The sequence below is a fragment of the Mycteria americana genome, chromosome 1 (assembly GCF_035582795.1).
Source record: "Mycteria americana isolate JAX WOST 10 ecotype Jacksonville Zoo and Gardens chromosome 1, USCA_MyAme_1.0, whole genome shotgun sequence".
In the NCBI taxonomy this organism is placed as follows: Eukaryota; Metazoa; Chordata; class Aves; order Ciconiiformes; family Ciconiidae; genus Mycteria; species Mycteria americana.
Genome location: NC_134365.1, coordinates 59091704 through 59112603, shown reverse-complemented (window position 1 = coordinate 59112603; position 20900 = coordinate 59091704). Strand labels below are relative to the sequence as shown.

The 20900-nt window shown below is 52.5% G+C and overlaps 2 protein-coding genes and 1 long non-coding RNA gene across 5 annotated transcripts; 1 reads left to right on the top strand and 2 right to left on the bottom strand.

The window, feature by feature from the left end:
• Positions 1-52: 52 nt before the first annotated feature.
• FOXRED2 (FAD dependent oxidoreductase domain containing 2) lies at positions 53-11171 on the bottom strand. 2 transcript variants are annotated; one of them, XM_075501397.1, is made up of 9 exons: positions 10905-11171; positions 9829-10374; positions 7967-8218; positions 7177-7446; positions 6272-6438; positions 5450-5615; positions 4244-4485; positions 3181-3351; positions 53-2468 (listed from the first exon to the last, which is right to left on the bottom strand). In XM_075501397.1, exons 2-9 carry the CDS (start codon positions 10350-10352, stop codon positions 2203-2205), a joined length of 2058 nt encoding a protein of 685 aa, XP_075357512.1. In that variant the 5' UTR covers positions 10353-10374; positions 10905-11171; the 3' UTR covers positions 53-2202. The 2 variants fall into 2 exon arrangements, with proteins under 2 accessions (XP_075357512.1, XP_075357504.1); XM_075501389.1 differs by having other exon boundaries at positions 10959-11171.
• On the top strand, positions 2653-9341 carry LOC142409690 (uncharacterized). The gene is made up of 2 exons (XR_012775744.1): positions 2653-2823; positions 7751-9341. It is a non-coding gene; the product is annotated as an uncharacterized LOC142409690 (long non-coding RNA).
• A 200-nt stretch (positions 11172-11371) lies between the features above and the next one.
• EIF3D (eukaryotic translation initiation factor 3 subunit D) lies at positions 11372-19570 on the bottom strand. Of its 2 annotated transcripts, none has more exons than XM_075501376.1 (15): positions 19414-19570; positions 18889-19022; positions 18515-18560; positions 17981-18117; positions 17796-17881; positions 17225-17297; positions 16973-17088; positions 16624-16756; positions 15847-15994; positions 15471-15601; positions 14914-14999; positions 14555-14684; positions 13927-14069; positions 12591-12871; positions 11372-11542 (listed from the first exon to the last, which is right to left on the bottom strand). In XM_075501376.1, exons 2-15 carry the CDS (start codon positions 19009-19011, stop codon positions 11529-11531), a joined length of 1647 nt encoding a protein of 548 aa, XP_075357491.1. In that variant the 5' UTR covers positions 19012-19022; positions 19414-19570; the 3' UTR covers positions 11372-11528. The 2 variants fall into 2 exon arrangements, with proteins under 2 accessions (XP_075357491.1, XP_075357494.1); XM_075501379.1 differs by having other exon boundaries at positions 16973-17085.
• Between the last annotated feature and the right edge of the window lie 1330 nt (positions 19571-20900).

Below are 20900 nucleotides of genomic sequence, written 5' to 3'. Positions count from 1 at the left end.
CCGATTGGCCGCCGCCCAATTTCCGACCTCTGACTGGCCGCCGTGACCGTCCTTCAAGCCCCTTCCCACCGCCCTGTAGGTGCCGGTGGGCTGTGTCACGCGGGGCGAGCCCTGGATGCTGATTAGCCACCGCGGCTGATTGGCAGCGGCGTCCTCCAATGGGCGCCGCGAGTGCGGCCCGGGGCGTGGCCCACCTTCCGCAGGTGGCACCGGCCCCGGCGGCGGCCCCGTCCCGCCCGGGGCGGGCTCCTCGCCCCCCGCGGCATTTGTAACCGCAGCGCTCGGCGCAAAACGACTCGGGGCCGGCGCTCCCGGCCCCTCGCCGGCTCCGACGGCACGGGGCCCAGCAGGAGCGCGGCGGGAAGGGCGAGGGGCGCTCCCGCCCCTGCGCCACGGAGCCCCTGGAAGCGGGCGGCAGCAAGGCCGCTGCGTTCAAGTGCCCAGATCCGACCCTGGGAGACGGGCGCGGAGCACGCTGGAAGTATATATTCATATACTGTGAATGTACAGCCTTCGGATCTCTTGTGGGAGTCTGACGATGGAAGAGGAAACGGGGTGCATCCACAAGAGGGTTGCGCTCCGTCAGCGCGTACCAGGAATAGGCGAAACGGGCTCTTAGTGGCAGCCAGTCACCCCAGCACAGTCACAGGCCCTTTTCTTCCCCTAGACACTCCCAAAATAAAAAGCCCGCGGTGCCAAGGATGTAGCAAGTAGTGGCACCTCCCAGACAACTACAGGCATGAGAGCCACTCCCGGACTGGCCTTGGAGCTGGGGCAAGGGGATGTAAAGCCCACGGAAGGATGCTGATCGACGCCAACGGAGAAGGTGATCGTTTCCCCTTCCCAGCTGCACGTGAACATGTAAGATCTTCCAGCAGCATCGCTAGCATAGCCCCGTATTCCCAAAGAGGAGCAAGAACTCATTTGTCATCTCCTTCACCTCTTCTGCCCCCCAGCCTCTCCAAGCATGAAGCAGAAGCAGGGCAGGAACTGGGGCTTTACAGAAACAGCAGCTGAATTCGAAGGATCGGGAGAGTTTTAGGTACGTGGAGGTAGAGCCCCCCCAGCCTGGGGTATCGGGAAGCACAAGTGCAGAGGGGTATATCCTTCTAGATGCTAAGGGGTTGGAAAACGTGTGTGGAGGTAAAAAGCCTGTTCCCCCTCGCCCCTCCTCTATTTCCTAGAAATCGCAGGGACATCATAAGGTCAAGCTCAAAACTGCTCTTGCTTTGCAGCTCCAGGGCCGGGGAAGGAGCCCCCAGGGAGGTGACAGACAAATGCAGGTGGCTGACAGAGGGAGCAATAAAGTGCAGCCAGCCTCCCAGTCAATGCCGGTAAGATCTCAAGGTGACTGGAGGGGAATAAAAGACATAAAAGACAAGCATTTTAACAACATCAAAGTCCACCCAAAATGTTCTTGATGGGACATAGTGCAAATAGGAGAAATATTGGTCATGCTTTATAAAAGACAGGGGCTAACCTTTCAGGCTGCTTGGTGCGGGAGAAGAAAAACGTGAGGACAGCGGAGCCAAACTCAGTGTAAGTCTCTGTCCCAGGCGTTCCAGGCAAGCTATCCTCTGTGGAGGGAAGGGTCTCCTGTAGTGCTCTCCAGGAAATGACAAATTATCCAACCTACACGGTAACTAAAAAAGACCACCCCTCTCCACTCAAGCTACACAACTGCCCTAGCGCAAATGCAGGACAAAATACCATGAAGTTTGCCTGGAGTACCGCTTCGGGATTCGGCACACAAACAAATCTTCAAGTATACGCAGTGTACAGTGTCCAGGGACCAGAGAGCCTGCACCGGGCTGCCACAGGGTGCGAGCAGGTCACCTCCGAAGAGGGATGTGACATTTTAAGTTACCCAGGCATTCCTGCACCCTCTCTTCTTTGACCCCTGGTCATCGCTGCAGGTAGTGGTCTGTGAGATAAACATAAACACCATCTTCAGGCAACTCTGAACTCTGCAAGGACAACGCAGGAGCCTCAGCGTCACTGGATTTTGGCCCCTCACTTATCCTTCAGAGCATGTTGGTCCTCTTTGTAACAGCAAGATCCGAGCAAGTCTTTGGCAACTCATGATCAGTGGAAGGCGTTGGGATGGAAAAAGTGCGCGGGAAAGGGCAGAATCCTGCTGTGGATCTCTGTTACAGTATTGTCACAACAGCACCTACGGGTTTCAGTGTGGAGTGAGAAAGGTTAAAGTTCATCCTTGGCATTAACAAGATGCTGCAGTGGACGAACTGGTATTGCGTGATTTCTCAGCAGCTGGTCCTGTGACCCTTCGTGGCTGTCAGGGGGTCTGTCACCCAAAAAGTCTGTGAGAGTGTAATCCTCCAGCAGGCCAGCTTCTACCGCGTGGCGCCGGAGCCCCTCGCTCCCCACGAGCCCTTGCATTCTCACATACCCCTGCTGACAGAAGGGAGGCAGCTTCTGATGGGTGAAGGCAAACAGGAAACAGGACTCTGCGAGGGAAGAAAGGATCAAAAATCAGACTCGGCAGAGAATAACTCCTGTAAACTCTTGAGGTCTCATTCAGAACAAAAGGCAGAGAGGATGAGGGAAGATGACTGGAGTTTCCCACCCGGCACCCTGCTCTGGATGGCAGCAGTGTAATCAACTCAATACTGCAGAGCTCAGTATTGCACCCTGAGAGGCAAAGGAGCTAGATTTGAGCTTGCATCCCTCTGACATCTTCTTCGTACCACAGGATTGCTTCCGTCTGTGTGCCACGTGGGGTTCCTGCAGGAGGTTCCCAGACCAGTCTTCAGACCAGGGAGGGAGACCAGCTCTCACATCCCAGTGCTCCCATTTCCCATGGTAAAGCAATCCCATCATCAGTACATGAAAAGAGATCTGGTACCCAATGGCACAAAGTAACATTCAGATAATGGAGGAGGAAGGAAAGCTGCAGGTGGAAAAGGGATTGAACCAAACCTCATACACCTTTCCCTAAATCCGTGTGTGCCTGGGGCAGTCTCTTTCTGGTGGTGAGCAAGAGCAGAGGCTATTGGGGAACATACAAACAGCACCGGCACTTTTTACTGTCTGGGGAGTGCATCAAAGAGGTGTGACTGACAGGGAGATCTCAGCTATTTGCAGAGAAGATCGCTCCTGTCGCACGTCCCTCGCATCCCTCCTCCTCCTCCTGCCACCTTGACCCTGTGCTCAAATTACCTGCAAAGAAATTGCGCAGGTCAGTGCTGAGGCAGTTCTCCAAAAAACGCCTCAGCGGCAGGATGTGAGCGTTCGGGGCTGTCCAGTCTGTCAGAAAGTCCTCCACAATGTGATGGACGGCATCTGGGCGGGGGAGAGGCCAGTCTGGGGGCCGAAGTCTCACATCACGCTCTGCCAAGAGAACATTAAGGGATTCTCTCAGAATCAAAATGGCATTAAAAAGAGCTTGGGGAGTGGAAAGCAGCTATGACAGCTGTTCCAGCTTTTGTCCTGACCTTTTAATCCCTACCTTACTTTCATTTGCAATCCCCTCTGCTAGCTCTGTCCTCAACAGCCCTGCCACTGCACAGCTGCTGCTTGTTGCTGCCCACAGTACTTCCTGTCATTTCACTCCCATTCCCCCTGGGCAGGGACTGCCAGACGGGCTGAGATGCGTTCAAGCTTTAATGCTGCTACCCATTACGCTTCTTTCTGTGCAAGGGAGGCCAGACCCTGACTCTAGGTTTCTGGAGATGAAGATTCAGCACACTCATTTCCCAAAGAAATCTATTCTGAGCGTGTTTGTTTGCTGGATATAACACTCATCTTCAAACCCTTGCCTTTGGCTGCCTCTGTTGCTGCGTGACCTCTCAGACCTGGGCCAGCCACAGAGAGCAGCTTTCTTTTGGCAGTAACGCTGAACAGCCCAGCCTCATCTGCCAGGACTCTGCAAAATACATGCAGGGTGCCAGCCAAAGGAAAGCAACGTTCCTCTTTTTGGGAATGGGGCAGTTCCCAGCACACCTGTTTGTTCCTATTCTCAAATGTATTCTCCAATTCTCTGGTACAATCCCCCACCCCACCCCTCATATCGGTCTGACCGATAGAAACTTCTTGCCAATTCCCAGCTTCTTCTTCAGCTCACACAGTGCTGGTAGGTGTCCCAGAGGATGGACGTGAAGGAAGTGGAGGAAAGGGTGTGCAATGCCTTCAGGTACCCCCCCTTCTTTGGCTCTGAAGTATCTTCATCCCTCTCTGTTTTGCTCATATCAGATAATTAGCAGGGAGAGGCAGGAAAGCTTACCTGTTGGGAGGCATTTGTAATAGTAAATAACAGGGTGCAAAAAGTTGGACTGCCAGGCGTGCTGTGCCTCTCCCACGGCTCGGTTGTAGTAGAAGACATCCTTGTCAGCCCCAGAGAAATTCCTCCCATACTCCATGATGACGACAAACAGCCCGTTGGGAGCCTTTCTCCCTGTCTGCATTTCCAGCTCGGCCAGGACTCCAACCGGGTACTCTTCCAGGTATTCAAATGCTGTGGCATTCCTGTGAATTGCAACCACAACTGTTGGACTTTTCCACCAGAGAAAAGCCAGCTGGGATCCAACACCCCCTCAGCTGGTCGATGCTATGGCCAAAGAGCCATCAGATAGTAACTATTTTTGGTCATAGAATCATAGAATGCTTTGGACTGGAAGGGACATTTACAGGCCATCTAGTCCAACCCCCCTGCAAGAGCAGGGACATCTCCAAGTAGATCAGGTTGCTCAGAGCCCCATCCAACCTGACCTTGCATGTTTGCAGGGATGGGGCCTCCACTACCTGTCCGGGCAACCTGTTCCAGTGCCTCACCGCCCCCATTGTAAAAAATTTTTCTTAAATCCAGTCTAAATCTGCCCTCCCTTAGTTTAAAACCATTGCTCTTTGTCCTGTCACAATAGGCCTTGCTAAAAAGTCTGTCCCCATCTTTCCTATAGGCTTCCTTTAAGTACTGGAAGGCTGCTGAAAGGTCTCCCCGCAGCCTTCTCTTCTCCAGGCTGAACAACCCCAACTCTCTCAGCCTGTCCTCGTAGGAGGGGTGCTCCGGCCCTCAGATCATTTTCGTGGCCCCTTTCGTGGTCATTCAGATCTGGGCTGGACTTGACACAGAGTTTACAAAGGCTGCAGATACTGTTACAAGACTCCATTATTTTCCCAGATTATGGGATTCCTCTTTACGTGAGCACTGCTCAAGGAAAGCTTTTCCCTGGGTACAGTGAGAGGGTACACTTCTGAGCCTAGAGGGAAGGTCTGGACCATTTCAGCCCCTTAAGAGAGAGAAGCAACTGGCAGAATTGGGCATAGTGGCACCAGTCGCAGCAGCGGTACAGGTTTTGAGGTGGCTGCCTATGTGATGGTAACGTCCTTAGGCAGCGACGGAGCAATTTGTGTGGTGGTACCGCAGGAAGCAATGGTAAAGAAAAAGGAATTAAATGATGGAGTGCAGCATTGGGAATAATTACTCACTCACTCTCTCAGCAGTATGATGTCAGCCAGGACACTGAACATCTGGTAGAGGCCCGAGGCCTCGTTCACCCGCTTGATGATGGTATTGGTCAGCTGTGTAATAGGGTAGACTGTGGATGGCCAGGGGACACCATGGTGACGGTTTTCCAATAGGCGGTGGACTGCACGAGCTAAGACATTGAGAGAAACAAAGACAACTTACTTAAAAATCCAAGCTTACACTTTTAAGAAATCCAATTGCTCTGCTGCAGCACACACAGATACTGGCAGGACACAATAAATAAGCTTTATGGCTCATCCGTGCTCCGGATCTCCCATCCCAATTGCTAGTAACTGCAGTGGAGATGCCCTCTGAAAGCCGATGTGATGCTAAGTGGTTGGTGAGGGGGCGGGGGGTCCTCGGGGATATTTCATTACTTCTGAGCAGTCCTTTAATGATAAGGATGGGCACACACACATAAAGACAGAAATTCTCTCTACTGCCCAAAGCCGCTGGGTTTTAACTCCACAGCACAGACCTCTCACCCACAGCCTGTCACGAGGCAGAGCATCTGGCAGGCAGAAATCTATTGTGTTACATAAATAAGAGACAATGGGCAAGAGAGACACAAGACAAAACAAAGACAGACAACCAAAAACTTCAGATATGACCCCAAGTCACTTGTCCTCCACTTCAGATGACGCAGCTGCAGCTTGGCTGTGTTTTGTTGTTCTTACTGCCAGCACAAGACTAAGGGTGATCTCTTTCCAGCAGTAAGCTATGAATTGTTCCTTCAAAGGGGGAACAATTCCCATCCCTGCCCTTTCTGTACACCCCAGTACTCACTTGTATACCGGAATCCATGGATAAAGCCCCCAGCAGATTTCCTGAAGTCAACAGAGTGGCTAGCAGTGCCGAGAACAAAAAGCCCCCGAGTGCCTCTGGACTCATAACTAGGTTTGATCTGAGGATACTTCTTTTTATTCCCTTTTTCTGGCATCATTCTAAGGGACCTGATGTGCAAAAGAGAAGAGCAGGCTGTCAGGAAGGGCAGGGGTAGAAAAATAAATTGTTTCTGATAAGGCACACATTATATTGCAGCCACTGCAAGACACTGCTTCATGTCCCCACTGCCTTCAGTGGGATTTACTACTTTCCCGAGAGCATAAAGTCAACGAGGATCTTCCAGAAGGCAAGGGTGCTCATCTCAAGGTAGCTCTGGACAAGATCAAATTCCAGCCTGAGCCACTAACAGTGAATTTTGGAAGACAGTGAAGTTAGCAGTATCATTTTCAACTGCAGGGCGTACTAGGAGACAAACCAAGGTGGAGCGAAAGCTGCATCCCCAGGGAAAATAAAGCAGACAAAACCCTTCTGTAGCAATCTGTACCTGTACCATCCTCATTCAAAAAAAACCTAACCCAAAACACAAAACATGCTAGCCTTCTCCATGCGATGTGGCAGGTCAGGATGTTAAGTTCTAAAGGCACAAGCTTTTTCTGTGTCACCCAGGTCCCAACACTGCCATTTGCTCAGCCCTAGAGCCTGTTGGTCAGCAGTGGCACACATGGGACACGGCCTTAGCTGCAGGGTAAACAAAGGACTGTGCAGCACCAGGTAGCTCAGAGCATGTAGAGGTCCAGGCAATGCTTCCAGGAGAGGACCTGCCTTTGCCTTTCCTCCCTAGTCAGGCCCTTCATAGTCCCTCACTCTAACTACATGCTTCATTATAGATCCTGGTTCTCCCTCACCTGTTGTAGATAGAGAAGTCAAACTTCCAGCCCAGGCACCGGATGACACGGTCGTAAGGTGCACGGGTGGCAAAATTATCCAGTTCGTCCTGTGGGAGGGTGATGGAGTCGATGCCTGCACTGGTGTTCCTGTTATCCAGGTAGAACCGGAGTGTGATGTGCAGCTTCCCTTTCTTGTCCTTGACAATAGCCAGATCTTCCAGGTTGCCCTCCAGAAGCCCATCCAGAGATTTCAGCTGGTAGGTGTCCAGCAGGCCGTTGTTAATTGCTCTACGAAAAAAAGGAGAATGTAAGAAGGGCTAAAAGAAGGGAGGAGAGGTGGGATCCACGGTTCTGTCTCAGCTGCTGAAAATGGGACACCTTTACCAGGAATCCCACTCTCCCCTTCAGCGCAAAGGCTATCCCCAGAGCCTCAGGGCTCACAGGAACAGCACAGGTAACACAATCTCACTGCCCTTGCAGGGTGTAGTCAACCTCTCAGCTCTCCTCTGTGATTGCAAGACAGGGAACAAATTGGGAGCCAGCACTTTTTAATGATACAGTTTCCAAGGGGACATTTTCCTATTTCACACAGAACCCCGAAGAGCTCTCCTCAAGCTCCTGTGTTCAGCAACTGCAACCTGGACTGCTTTAAACCAAGGACCTAAAGATAGAAGGCCCCATGTTTCCTCTGTGACCCCCAGGACCATAGCACCTCCTCTGCCAGTCCAACTCGTTGCCTGGGCAAGAAGTGATTCTCCTTGTTCATACTTCAGCTACGTTAGAAAGAGGAAGAGGAGCAGTTTCCTACCTCAGATCGCCAACGTAGTGGGTGGCCCACGAGAGGCGCACGCGGGACCGGCTCACCATATGGATGAAATTCGTGACGCCCAGAATGTTCTCCGCCGTCTCAAAGGCCGAGTTCCCTCGGCCCAAGATCAACACGGTTTGGCCAGCAAAATCCTCCGGGTTGATGGACACAGTCTCGTAACCCTCAACGTATTCTGAGCCAGGAAAGTTGACCACGTTGGGGACCCACATCCCAGTGGCGACCAACAAAGAGCTGCAAAAACAGGGATAGCACTAGGGAATATCGGAATTGTGGGAATGGGGCCATCACTCCATCTCATCACTCCTTCCTCCTCCCGCTGTGGAAGATGGCTGCGATGTGCCCCCTCCAGCCACTCTGGATCAGCTGCACAGGTCAGGGTTTCAAGAGAAACCTCTCCCCAGCTTCACCTAATGACCTGCTCCTCTCTTCCCTATCCTCAGGCCAACAAAGACGACTAGGAACGTCGTTATATACAGCAAAAGTCAGTGCAGGTGCTGTACATATATGTCTCCCTCTGTTGTTCATGAGTGTGCAAGTACTACTCATATGTACTCACTGACAATATATACAATACTGAATTTTCACAGGTTGATTATATGTTGCATAAAAAAATAACTTGGTTTAAAATTTGTGTTGCCTTCTAGTACAGCAGAACAAAAGTGATTTTTAAGAGGGATAGAAAATGGTTTCAATATTTTAAAATGTAACTCCTAACATAAAAACGTTAGCAACATCACTAATTGTTAACACTAGAAGTACAGTAATCTTTTTATATCTCTCCGTAAGAACTTTTACTTGAATCTTTGGGAAATTTTTGTGCCTTAGATGGAAACACCAGGCAGCTGAGGCTAGCAGCACTGTCTGCCGTCCCAGCCTTGCTCACGCAGCTCCCGAGAGCAACTCGCTCGTGGTGCGTGGGTGTCTGGGATTGCCTTCTGTCCCCTCAGAGCTTGCCATCCAGCACACCTCCAAGCGACAGCCAGCGCAACCTGCTGTAGTAGAGCTGAGGTTCTCAGGAGAGGTGAGAAACATACTCCGTATGTTCACACAAGTAACTTCTAGACAGTTTTTAGGAATGTAGGTCAGTGGTGGTATGAGATACAAAGGCGTGAGTAGGAGAAGGGGAATTCAGGGACCAGCAGCCTTGAGGGTTATTCTTCACAGTCAGCTCCCTCTACTGCAACAGCCCCACTTTTCTCTGGTTCCCTCCTGCCAGTTCTGTACTAACTCAGGGCTTCAGTTGGCTGGGACATACTTTTAAATATTGGTTTTCTAAGCACATGTGGGTTACCGGAGGTGAGGTGTCGCTGCCCTGACTCACCCGAGTTTGTAATAAAGGCAGCAGTGACTACAAGTACGACTGAGTTATTTTTTTTACAGAGAGCAATTATCTAGTGATAAAACAAAAGTGATTTCAAGCTTACATATCAAGCATGGAAACTGCAGTGATGGCAACCGCAGCCAGTTTGTGTCTGCCCTGACAGCTCCTCAGCTGTCCGAGGCATAACTTTGCTCATGAAAGGCAACCTTCCCAAGAGCAGTTATTCCACCCACCCACCCACCCCACCAATCCCTGCAAAATGTCTTTCCCTGTGATGGTGGTTAAGCCCTGGTGACAGTGGCCAAGTCTCCAAGAGGCTGTGAAACCTCCACCCTTGGGGATACTCATACCTCAACTAGGTAAGGCTCTGAGCAACCTGACGTCGCTGGCCCTGCTTTGGGCAGGGGGCTTGGACGAAATGACCTTCACAGATCTCTTCCAACCTAATTTATTCTATGATTTTGTGACTTCGAAGATGCCCATAGAGAGCTGTGTGGCTAGCCTTGGGTTTGCCCATTACCTGCACTTGTAGTTCTGCCTGTCCTGGTCGGTCAGGAGGAAGTAGTGACCGTTCCAGGCCTTCACATCCCTCTCCAGCGTCACGTGGACGATGGCCGTGTTGTACTGAACCCGCAGCTTCAGCAGGGAAGCAAAGTCCTCCAGGTAACGCACCATTGTGTCAGCATTGGGGAAGAAGTCGCGGGAGTAGCGTCGGAAAAGCAGACGGCGGTCGTGGCTGAGGAGCGAGTTCCAGTCGTGGCGGAGGTTGAACTCGCTGTTGGATTTGCCCGTGTACTGCTTGTTGATGCTGATGAGCTTGCGGTGGCGAGGGTAGAGGGCGAAGAAGCTGCCGGGAGCGTGGCTCCGCTCGAAGACAACATAATCCCGGCCGGCTCGCTGGAGGAAATAGGCTGCCTGCAAGCCCGAGGGGCCAGCCCCAATGATGCAGTAGTCGTGGTAGAGGAAAGCGGTGCCGCTTGCCGCACACAGGCTGCCGGTGTACAAGGCCAGCCCCAGGAGTGTCCCGCAGACTGCCGGGGCCATGGCAGCGCCAGGACAGCCGCCCCTGCAGGGAAGAGGACGGGGGAGGTGTCACCAAGGGGGCGAGCGGCTCTGGTGGGCGGAGGCCTCCCCGCAAGAGACCTCCAGCCTGGCCAGTCCCTGTCGGCCCCGGCCCCGGCCCAGCCGCCATGATGCCACCACCGCCCCTCAGGGCCCCAAGCCGGGGTGGGGCTGTGCAGGGTCCCGCTCCCTGCCAGCCAATAGCAAAAGGGGTTCCAGGTCTTCCAGCCAATGGGCATACAGGCCCCCCTGCCCCAGCCAATAGCAGGCAGCATGGGGCCAGCAGGCGGGAAGGCGGGGCAGCACCTGTGGGCTCATGGCCGCAAGCCCCCGCAGTGCCTCTGTACCCCAACAGCCAATGGGAAAGGGAGACGCAAGCCCATCACCCAATGGGAGATGGGGTGCCCCGCGCTGCCCTCCCTCCCCCGCCAATAGGGACCGGTCTCGGCCTCTCTGCGCGCCCCCCGCCCCCGCCCAATGGCGTGCGGGGTGTGGCCGCCACCCGCGAGGCACCGCACGTGACGCGCGGCGCACCTGGCGCGCGGGGCCGCCGCGAGCCGGCCGGACCCGTCCCGCCAGCGGCCGCACCTGCACCATAGAGCTCGCGCCGCGCCGCGCCGCTCCTCCCGCGCAGCGCCCGCCGCACGCGCCGGGGGTGGGGGGAGGGGACAAGGCGGCCGCCCGCCGAGGGGTGGGCGAGGGGGAGGCGCGCGCCCCGCGCCCAGCCGCCGCCCCGCGCCGCGTCACGTGAAGCCGCCGCCGCTTCCCGCCGCCGGCACCATGGCGCCGCCGCGCGCGTACCACGTGTCCGGGGGGGGGCGGGGAGCGGCGCTTAAAGGGGCAGGCGCGCGCGGGCAAGGCCGGGCACCGCCTATCTCGCACCGGCGCCGGCGGCCGGCCTGCACCTCCCGCCCCGGCGGCTGTCCCGCCCCCGGCCGCCCCAGCCTGCCCTCCCCCGCGCCGGCGGAGGGCACCCGGCCCCAGGCACACACAAGGCAGCGTCACGGATGAAAAGTCACTTTATTCCGCTTTCTCCCCCCTCATCATCTGTTCGTGGAGGAGCCGGGTGCGAAGGCGCGGCCCCCCTCCGCCCCTCCACCGGCAGGGCGAGGGAGGGCTTCCCCGGGCGCTGCGGCCCCGCCGAGCTGACCGCAGGGCTCAGCTCTCTTCCTCTGAAAGAGAAGAGAAACAGTAATGAAGCCAACGCAGCTGGGGAAAGAAAACCACCCCAAGCCCCGACGGAAACCCCCTCTGCCAAGGAAATGCCGCAAAGCACGAGGGAAACCACGCCTGCCCCTTCAGGGATATTCATCCCACCTCGGCCTGCCTGTCCCCCCCACCCCTACGCCCCTGTCCCTCTGCCCAGACCACACACACGTCACTTGGAATTTAGCAATTTACGTTCCTGAGCAAATTATGCAGCGACCTAAAATTTCCATAATAAAAACCAGAGCAGCCAGGATAAGTTTACAGCCTTAAAAAAAAAAAAAAAAAAAGAGCTGGAAGGTATTTTTCTTATCACAGAAGCAAGAGTTCCAGGTCAAATGGTTTCCCACTGTCGACAGAGCACAGGCACATCATGCGTCGGGGATCACAGATGGTTTTAGGCAGCGAAGCGATGACAGCAGTCGACACTGCAGCACCAGCGATCCTCCGGAACTCTCAGACTGGCCCACTAGTGATTGCTCAACTTCAACATTCACTTCATAAAACCCTTCACTGAGTTACCTCAGTCAGGCTAGGTCACCACGCATTCTGAATGTGTCATCTTATAATCACTCCCACTTCTGAAGCTGCAGTAAAAAAATATCCCCGTACACCAACAGAAACCAGCACCCACCCCCCCCAGATCCCGGGGCCGTTGAATGAAGGGCCTCTTGGCAAGCTCCGCTTTCCCACTCGGTGCTCCGGACCCGGGCCCTCTCCCCCAGCCCTGCTAAAATCAGTCCTCGCTCAGTATCCATACAGAGGCACAACATCGGCATTTCTAACCTGCAGCTCTTTTTGCTTCCAGTTGAGTACTGCCAATGTCACTCACACACGCCTTTTCCGCCACCGAGTCCCATCCTCGGGACTACACGTTCTCCAGCCTCACTCCGCTCTCGTCGCTGCACTAGTCAGATCTCACCCTTTAGATCTGGTCTTTATCATAGGTCACCCCTTTTCATCCAGTGACCAGCAGATCACTTAAAGGCATAAAACACCAAGTATGCTACAAACCTTCCTCTTCCTCTTCTTCCTCCTCATCCTCCTCATCTTCATCAGAGCTGAAGGTGCCATCAGGCAAGCTGTAGATCCGGATCACCTGCTTGTTGGGGTCTTTGAGGATGAGGTACTTCCCCTCATCCAGCTTCATGCAGATGTCGATGACGCATCGCAGGATGCCCCAGGCGTTCTCTATGCTCAGGTTAATCTGGCTGGCAAACTCATTTGGCTTGAACTGCTGCGTGCCCAGGATCACGTGCCGGGCAGAGTCCTTCACGTGGTAACGGGATACGTACCTGGAGGGGCAAGAAGGAACCAGAGGGATATCAGGAGATTAAGCCCGACCAGCAGAAGAACGACGCCGACAAAGGCACTGTGATCAGTTTCATTTTGTTTTCTGGGCTGAAAAATCCTAATGCTCCAACACTGAAAGCTAAGAGGATCTCCTGGCTACGAGCTGCCAATCAGTGATGTAACACTACCCCAAATCAGATGCGGTGGTAAAAAAGATATAGAAGAACTAGTCCCACAGATAAAAATTAAGCAACAGCATGATTAGCAGGGAGTTTGGACTTAAAACACATGTGAATGCATCAGTGCCATATCTGAGGACAGAAGCTAGGATTGCAGAACCAGCAGAACCAAGTCAGCAAATGCCTCGTTCACTATCCACAGCAAAAAAAAAAAAAAAGGTACGTCTTGTATATAAGTATATATATATTATATACCTATTATATGTGATCAGCCATATCATCTGCTGTGAAAGCTAACAATGGGAGTCCTAGCTAGGGGACTCACCAACTCTGTGCTGGTGCTGTGCAAAGAAACCACAGGAAAAGCACTCTGACCAGGATGTCTGGGCAACTGGATGCCTGGAAGCAGCTAGCACAAAAAGCAGCCCATCCAGGCCATCAACAGCAGGGCACAGACTCAACTGATTTTAAGCCGACAGTTTGAAATGGGCTGTGGCGACACCCCCCCTCCACCCAATGTCTCATTAAGGGGGCACTGAGGATCTCAATCAAATGCCTGGCAGGTAGCACAGCCGCTGCATTTATTTCCCTTGTTGGCAATCTCAGCAAACAGGCTGAGAGCCATGGAGGCCGCCTGCCTGTCATGTGCATGGGGTCTCACAAGGTCCGTCACAGCGGAGGACACATCAGCCAGATGCTGAAGGGAAGCAGTTTACACCAATGCTGGTGTGCTCATCACAAGCCTTCCCCTCTTGGCCACTCCAAACATGGGCTGATTTTGTGATTACTCATTCTACAAATGGTTCACTTTGACATGTACTGGGTTAAATAATGGAAAATGCACCTGAAAGATGTTTGGTGTGAAAACCCCATCTTACCCGAGTTTAAGATATTCTGATCCAGCCAGCAGTGCACAACACGTCCAGCGGGCTAATTTGTAGCTGTTGTTTTTCAGCTCTGTGGCAATCACAGCTCCTCTCTGAGAGTCGAGCTTCTGGCGCCAGTCTACTCCATTGCAATACTGAGAGGAGAATCGAAACTAGGGTCAACCTAACAAGCCAGCAGCAGTCATCTCTTCAGCCATCTTGACAACACGTAGGGAAGTTTCTTCCATCTACCTTACGATACCATAAGAGGGAATGCGAACAGCAACCTACAGGGAAAGCCCTTGCACCAGAAAGGGAGGAAAGCGAACAGTGGGGATTGGCCAACATTCGTGGCACTGGTTAGGAAGGGAAGTTTGTGAGGGAAGCATTCACAAGGGAAGTATGGGAACAGACTGGCTACTGTGCCGAACTCCGGGGGCCAAGAGGGTTCAAACCAGCTACCTCACATCTGGGGGAGAATCCCATCAGCACTGCTTGGCCACCAAAGTTATGGGCCTTTGGTGGAACGTAACGACCCGGGGACACCGCCAGATGTTTGTCTCATCTTGCCTGCTGTACCTGGCATGTCAGGCAGCAGTGAAGCAGTTAGAGCTAGCTTTGGGATCTCATTCTTCCTCACCCTGGAATCCCACTCGTTCAGTGTTTTGATGTTGATGAAAGACACTTCTCCATTTGCTCCTGTCATCACGCCATCATGTTCACAGCGGACAATGAGATCTATATCATCTCCCAGCTTCCACCTTCGGTATCTGCCAACAAACAATCCAGCTGGTTATTTCTGACCCTTGTTCTCTTCCAGATTGATGCAAGCACTCAACAAAATCCTTTCCTCCTCTACCTGTTCACTGTTGAGGACATCCACAAATCCCTCTCATGGTAAAGCTTCTATCAGTAACATTCCTGACTCATTTTACCTCTGTATCACACTGACATCCTGCCCCTTTGCCAAACCTGGGCATTAGAGAGAGATCAACATACCTGTATGCAACAGAGGCTACTTCGTTTTTATCCATGTCATCCTCCACAAAGGGATTTGGGTTGGGAAACTTGTATTTTTCCTTTCCCTGCAGAAGAAAACAGAAGGGCACGTTAGAGAAAAAAAAAACCAAACCTGAGTGAGCTCTCCCCTACTGGATAAACACTCTCTTATAGCAACAGTAGCTAATTTCCCTTATATAGAAAAACGCCAAAATATTAAGATAGCTGATGAGAAGCCTCATCTTCACATTAGTCACTTTGCTGTAAGCAGTAGTTCTACTGGTACTTCAGCTTCCCTAAGTGTACTCAGAAGCCTGCCTGCTTCACCAGCGGGAGGGGGATTTCTTCTTTGTGGAATAAAGGTGAAAATCTTTCTACAACAAAGCCACAATGCTCACCAGAAGTAATCCCACCTCTTTCAAAACTGAAAGAAGATCAGTGTAACATACCTCTGTCAATTAAAACGCTTCTGTGCTGTATTAAAGCAGCCTTAATGAAGTCTCTTCTGGAGACTCTCTGAAACACAGACCCTTCTACCCAGCACTGCTCAACCTTACCATCCTCAGACACTGCTGGGAGAAGTTATGATTGATGTAGGTTGCTTCCATGGCAAGGTTGCGTGGAGAATTAAAGGAGTTGCCCTCCTCCTGTGGTGGTTCATTGGCTGTTTCACTCACTGTCAGGAGGTCTGGGAAGGAAAACAGACACAAGTGGTTATATGCAGGGGAGAAACTACATCAGCTTCAGTGAGTCTCTAGCCCCACACTGGATCAGATCAATATTGAAGTTACCCCCACAGCTAGCACAGTAATCAGCTTGTTCCAGGTGTCTCAGTCTGGACCCCGAGACATAGAAAAAACTCAGAAAAAAACATAAAGAAAACTCGTCTCTCTAGCTAAGGTAACAGCAATTTCTTTCAGGCCTTTTCCTCACCAAAATCGGAGTTGTCCCTCTTGTCAAAGAAAAGCTTGGATCCAACTCTCTGGACAATGATGTCCCAGGAATAGACAGAGCGAGTGCAGCTCATCAGCGTGGCCAGGATGGCATCTGTGGCAAATACATTCCCTTGGGTCTTTGCCAGCTATGGATACAGGAGGAAGAGAAAACTGTGTTTCAGCAACATGAACAGACACCCCTTCCCTTCCCCAGCCAAAAGCAGAAGTGTTAGCAAACCAGATCATGAATTTCTTCGCCCAAGCTGAGGAAGCTAGACTGGTAGGTACATCACCAATTGCTAGACAAAGTGTGAGGTACTACCCAGCAAGCCAGGCCCACCCTCACCCAAACAAGGAAAAAGTAAGAAACCCACTACAAAATGTGAATTCTGTTGGGAAAAGGCAAGGCTCCTTATTGCTGACTGGGTCAGAGAGAGAAATCTTCAAGCCTTTCTCATCTCCAAAAGCAGAAGCCTCAAGAACCAGGTCTCTGACATGGAAGTTTCTTTCCCAACATAGCTCAAGTACAGGTCTGCTTGCCTTTCCAGAATTACAGCTTTTCCTTGGCCAGCATTCCTAGTTTTGCATTAATCTAGCTCTGCCTTGGACCTCAGAAAAACAATGACACCAGCTAATGCTTCTTTTCCTTTGCAAGCTTAGGGATCTGCGATTTTTCTGCCCTTCTCTTAACGCTGGTCTGACGGTGACAGCTGGTCTGTAACAACAACACACACCAAGAAACACGCTATTGGTTTTTGCAAACCATTAAACATACCTTTCGGATAACTGGATCATCAGTAGTAGTGACGGTATGGAAGATGCGCTTAATGCTCCTCAGTAGCTTCTCATTCCTCGTTGTAATGCGGTCAAAGGCTTTGTCATAGTATTCTAGGGCTCCACAGCACTCTCTGCAGAGGTAAGAGGACCATCTTGATACCCCTCTACAGATAACACCACCCACAAGCCACATGGGACCAAGGGGCCTGCTGGATGTTCCACTACCTCCCCCTGCTTTGGGTACCTCAACGAGAACACTGGGACCAGGCCAGGAGACCCTCGCCCTCCTGCTTTCCAAAAATCCGGTCAGTTCAGGAAGCAAGCACACGGCTGCTTTAGGAACTCACATGTCCTGTGGCTCCGACACCTCTAGGTAGCGCATCTTCATCAGCCGAGGGAAATCCATCTCTTCTTTCACCTCCCAATCACTGCGAACTTCAACAGAGGAGTCACGAGGCTTCTGCTGTGCGGCCAGAGGTAGGACAGATAGGGACAGAAACGGAGACACAGCACATCAGGACTTGTGCAAGAGGAGCTGCCCCGTGAGCGCAGCCAGAGAAACCAAACCAACACAGGGCGCAGAAAGCTTGCTAGTTTACCTGTGATTTTTGGTCCCATTTCTGCCTCACTCCAAACTGTTTCTGAAATTTCTTTTGTAGGCGCAAACGATCTCTAAAATGACAAATACGAGAGAAGCCATGAAGAGAAGTTCTCGATTCCTACGTGCCACAACCATTTCTACACTTCCAAATTACCACCAGAGGAGCAATGCTTCTAGGCACCAAGCCACTGAAACATTTGCTAAGCTGTGTGTTGATCAAGATGCCCGAGGCATTAAAAGCTCTGTTCTTTACTCTGAGCAGCTCTTTAAATATTTTCACCTCCCAAGACTGCAACGTAGTTTTCAGAAAGGGTATGCTCTGCTTTAAAACATCATGCTTACTTTCTAAACATGATTCAAAAATCCTTCTAAATTCTTGGATAGCTGTTTGAAACCCATGCTTATAACTACCAGTGACATCATCAGAACATCGGACTCGAAATATCCTGAAATTCTTCTTTGCTGGCTGTTCGTTCTAGTGGATTCTGTTACGGTAACTTAACAAATTTATCAGCAGTATGTTCACACACTCCAACCCAAGTACGGTATGCTCATATCTGCAGCCTCACCTCTCCTTCTGCTTGGCACTCTTTGGCAGCGTCTGCATGCTGAACTGCAGCATGTTCCGACGGTCCTTGTCTCTCCGAAGGTTCCTCTGCAGAAATGAAGGAACGAAATAAAAGAACATTTTAGCTGCAAAATAATTCCGTGCTGCCAAAGCTCTCCTTTGAACCTGTACCTGAAAACATGTTACCTGTGCAAATCGCATACGATTCCTCTGGTATGCCGTTTTCTGTGTTCGTGCTGTATCCACCAGCTGGAAGCTAGTCTCATCCTCCTCATGGAAATACGCATATTGACTTCCACCACCAAACTGCGATGAGTACTTGTCTGGAAATAAAACAAAGCATCTTGACACCAAGCTTCTAGGAAAAAAACCCTGACACTTTGCCCCTTTCTCCCCCAAAATTCCCTCCAACTGCCTTCACCTAAGTCTGACGCATAAATTGGGACTCCTGCCTTACGCCAGCATGTTTCCTCCCCTCCCCAAGTCTCCCTGAGAAGCCTCAGTCATGAGGCAGTACAAAAACGAGGAGTAAGCCCCAAGGACAGGGAGAGCCCCAAAGAGCTCTCCCAAGGGTGGCACGCTCCCCTAGTTTACGGAGCCTCTCTTGCTGAGGCGCGCAGGTAACCACCAGAGCGGGTGTGAGACATGAAAGCAGGAATGACGCTTGAAGAAAACTTTGTAGGAAATAAACCACAGGAGCAGCTGCCAGACAGCACGTACTTGTGTATCTTTTATCCTGATACGTGGCTCCTGTCCAATCGGCCACCTAAGGACAAGCATAAACAGTCAAAATAAGCGACTATTAACCTGACATTGCCTCCCACCTCTGACTTTATATATACAGGACTTCAAGCAGCAAAAGTAAATACTGCTGTACGCACCAGAACTAATCCTTTCAACTCCCATCTCTGCTTGCCAGCCCTGCTAATTGTTCACAACTGTGCTAAGTGCTAGGATGCACTGCAAATAGTGTCAGAGGAGCAGCCACGGTAGTAACAAGCGAAAACCGGCGGCAGCGTGCAGAGGTGGGATGCCAGAAGGCACACAGGGCTCGTTCAGCAGCAGCCCAATGCGCCGTGGCATGACTGAGGTACCTTTCCCAGGCGGTCTCCTTTGCTGAAGGGCTGGTAGGGCATGTCCCTGAACTGCTCGGGCACGGCGCACGGGCCCCAGCCGGAGGGGTTGTCCTGGATCACGGGCGTCACAAACTTCGCCATTTTTTAAACTTCTAGAGGGGACAAAAAGCAAAAAAAACCCCCAAACCCTCAGCCGCCGCACGGTGAGCCCCGCCGCACGCCGTAACGCCCGCTGCGGTGCGGCACCGGGGACCGCGGCCTTGACCCCGGCACAGGCCAGGGCGCGCCGCCACCGTGAGGGCAGGGCGGGGAGGCCACCTCCGCCAGACGGGCCCGCACCGAGGGGAGCGGCCGGGGCGGGGTGAGGGGGTGCGGGGAGCCCCGGTCGCCGCTGCCACTGTGTGTGCGGGGGGGAGGGGCGGGGACCCGGCCCCCACCGGAACCGGTGGCAGCGCCGGGGCGGGGCCGGGGGTCCCGATGCCCGCGGGCGAGTGCCGGTAGGACCGGGGGCCGGCCCCGGGCCGGCCCCGACAGCCCGCTCACCTGCGCGGCCCCGTCACGGCCCCGATGGCAGCGGATGCAGCACCGACGGCGGCGGCAGGCGAGGAAAGAGGCCGCGCGCAGCCCCGGCCCGCCCTTTCCGCGTCAGCGCCGCGCGACAGCGCCGCTGTCGTAAAATTAAAAAAAAAAAAAAAAAAAAAAGAGGAGAACGCCGCGGAGGAGCGGAGCGCGGCTGCCGTAAAGCGCCCCTCTCCCAGAGTACTCAGTACGTCACGGCCATAGAGCTGCAGGAGAGCCGGGCTAGAAAAGCCGCGGCGCGCGGCGGGTGGGCGCCGGCGCCCCCGTGACACAGTCCGCCAGCGTCCCGGCGGGCTGTGGGGGCTGCGGGGCGAGGGAGCGACCGCGCCTCGTCCTCTGGCCACCGCGTGTCCGGCTTCGTGGGCGAGGCCGTCGGAGCCACCTGTCGCCGCTGCTGAGGGGCCGTGGCCCGGCGGGGAGGGCGCCGGCGGGGGGCAGGTGCCCGGGTTGAGGCATCTGTCTCCCGCTTTGGTGTGCCCTCTGTCACGCCAGTATCGTTTTCCGAAATCTCGCTCCCCCCTAATGACCGCTTAATAACGAAAATGAGTAGGAGTGGGAAGAGAGAGATGTTAATGGTGGTAAATTTGCCCTATCGATTAAAAAGCTTGGGCTTGGCTTTTAAGGAGAAAAGCCGGGGGTGACACATGGCAAAACCGCTCGGTTTGTACCCGGCTGTCACAAAGAGGAAGAAAACATCATTTTCTGTGCCTGCTGAAAGCACGGCGGAGCACGGCAGCGCAAACAAACAATGCTGAGGTGTCAGAAACATCTTCTCCGGCAGTAATGATGATTAAACTTCCTAGAAATGTGGAACGTCTCTTAGCAGAAGTACTTAAGCCGACGGTAGGCAAATGTCTGTTGGGAATGGTTTTGGGGTAACTGGCTCACCTGATGGCAGTGGGATGGGATAAGATGTCTAACAAACTTCCTCCTCCTGTTTATCCTCTAATCTCATGAAGATAACTTGGGCTTCGTGACCACACAAGGGACTGCCCAATCTCAAGAATATTTTTTTTTTCCTTCGGAAGAACTTGAATTCAAATTATCTGACCTAAAATCAGGTACTGGAAGAATACTAATCCTCAGCTTAGTCAAATGAAGACTTCAATTACTAGCATGCAGTCACCCGTCTGGTTGTGCCAGGTTGTTCTACAGACATGAGGTGGAATTATTGTGAAGTCTGGTAGGTAAATTCCTGTTTTCACAGATAAAAATGGAGATAGAAGCTAAGAGGTTTATGACTTTGATAGAGAACAGACTTACAGGGCCCTGGACAAGAAGCATATCAATAAAGCCACATGTCAGGACAGGAAACATGACTTAATACTGTGCCTCTTAATTTTCTCACACACACACAGCCTCTTGAAATAAAAATATATTCCAAATTTTGCAATGGTTTTGTAGAAAAGCAGGTACTTTTCAGGTTGTAGTTGTGTGATCATTCAACTGAC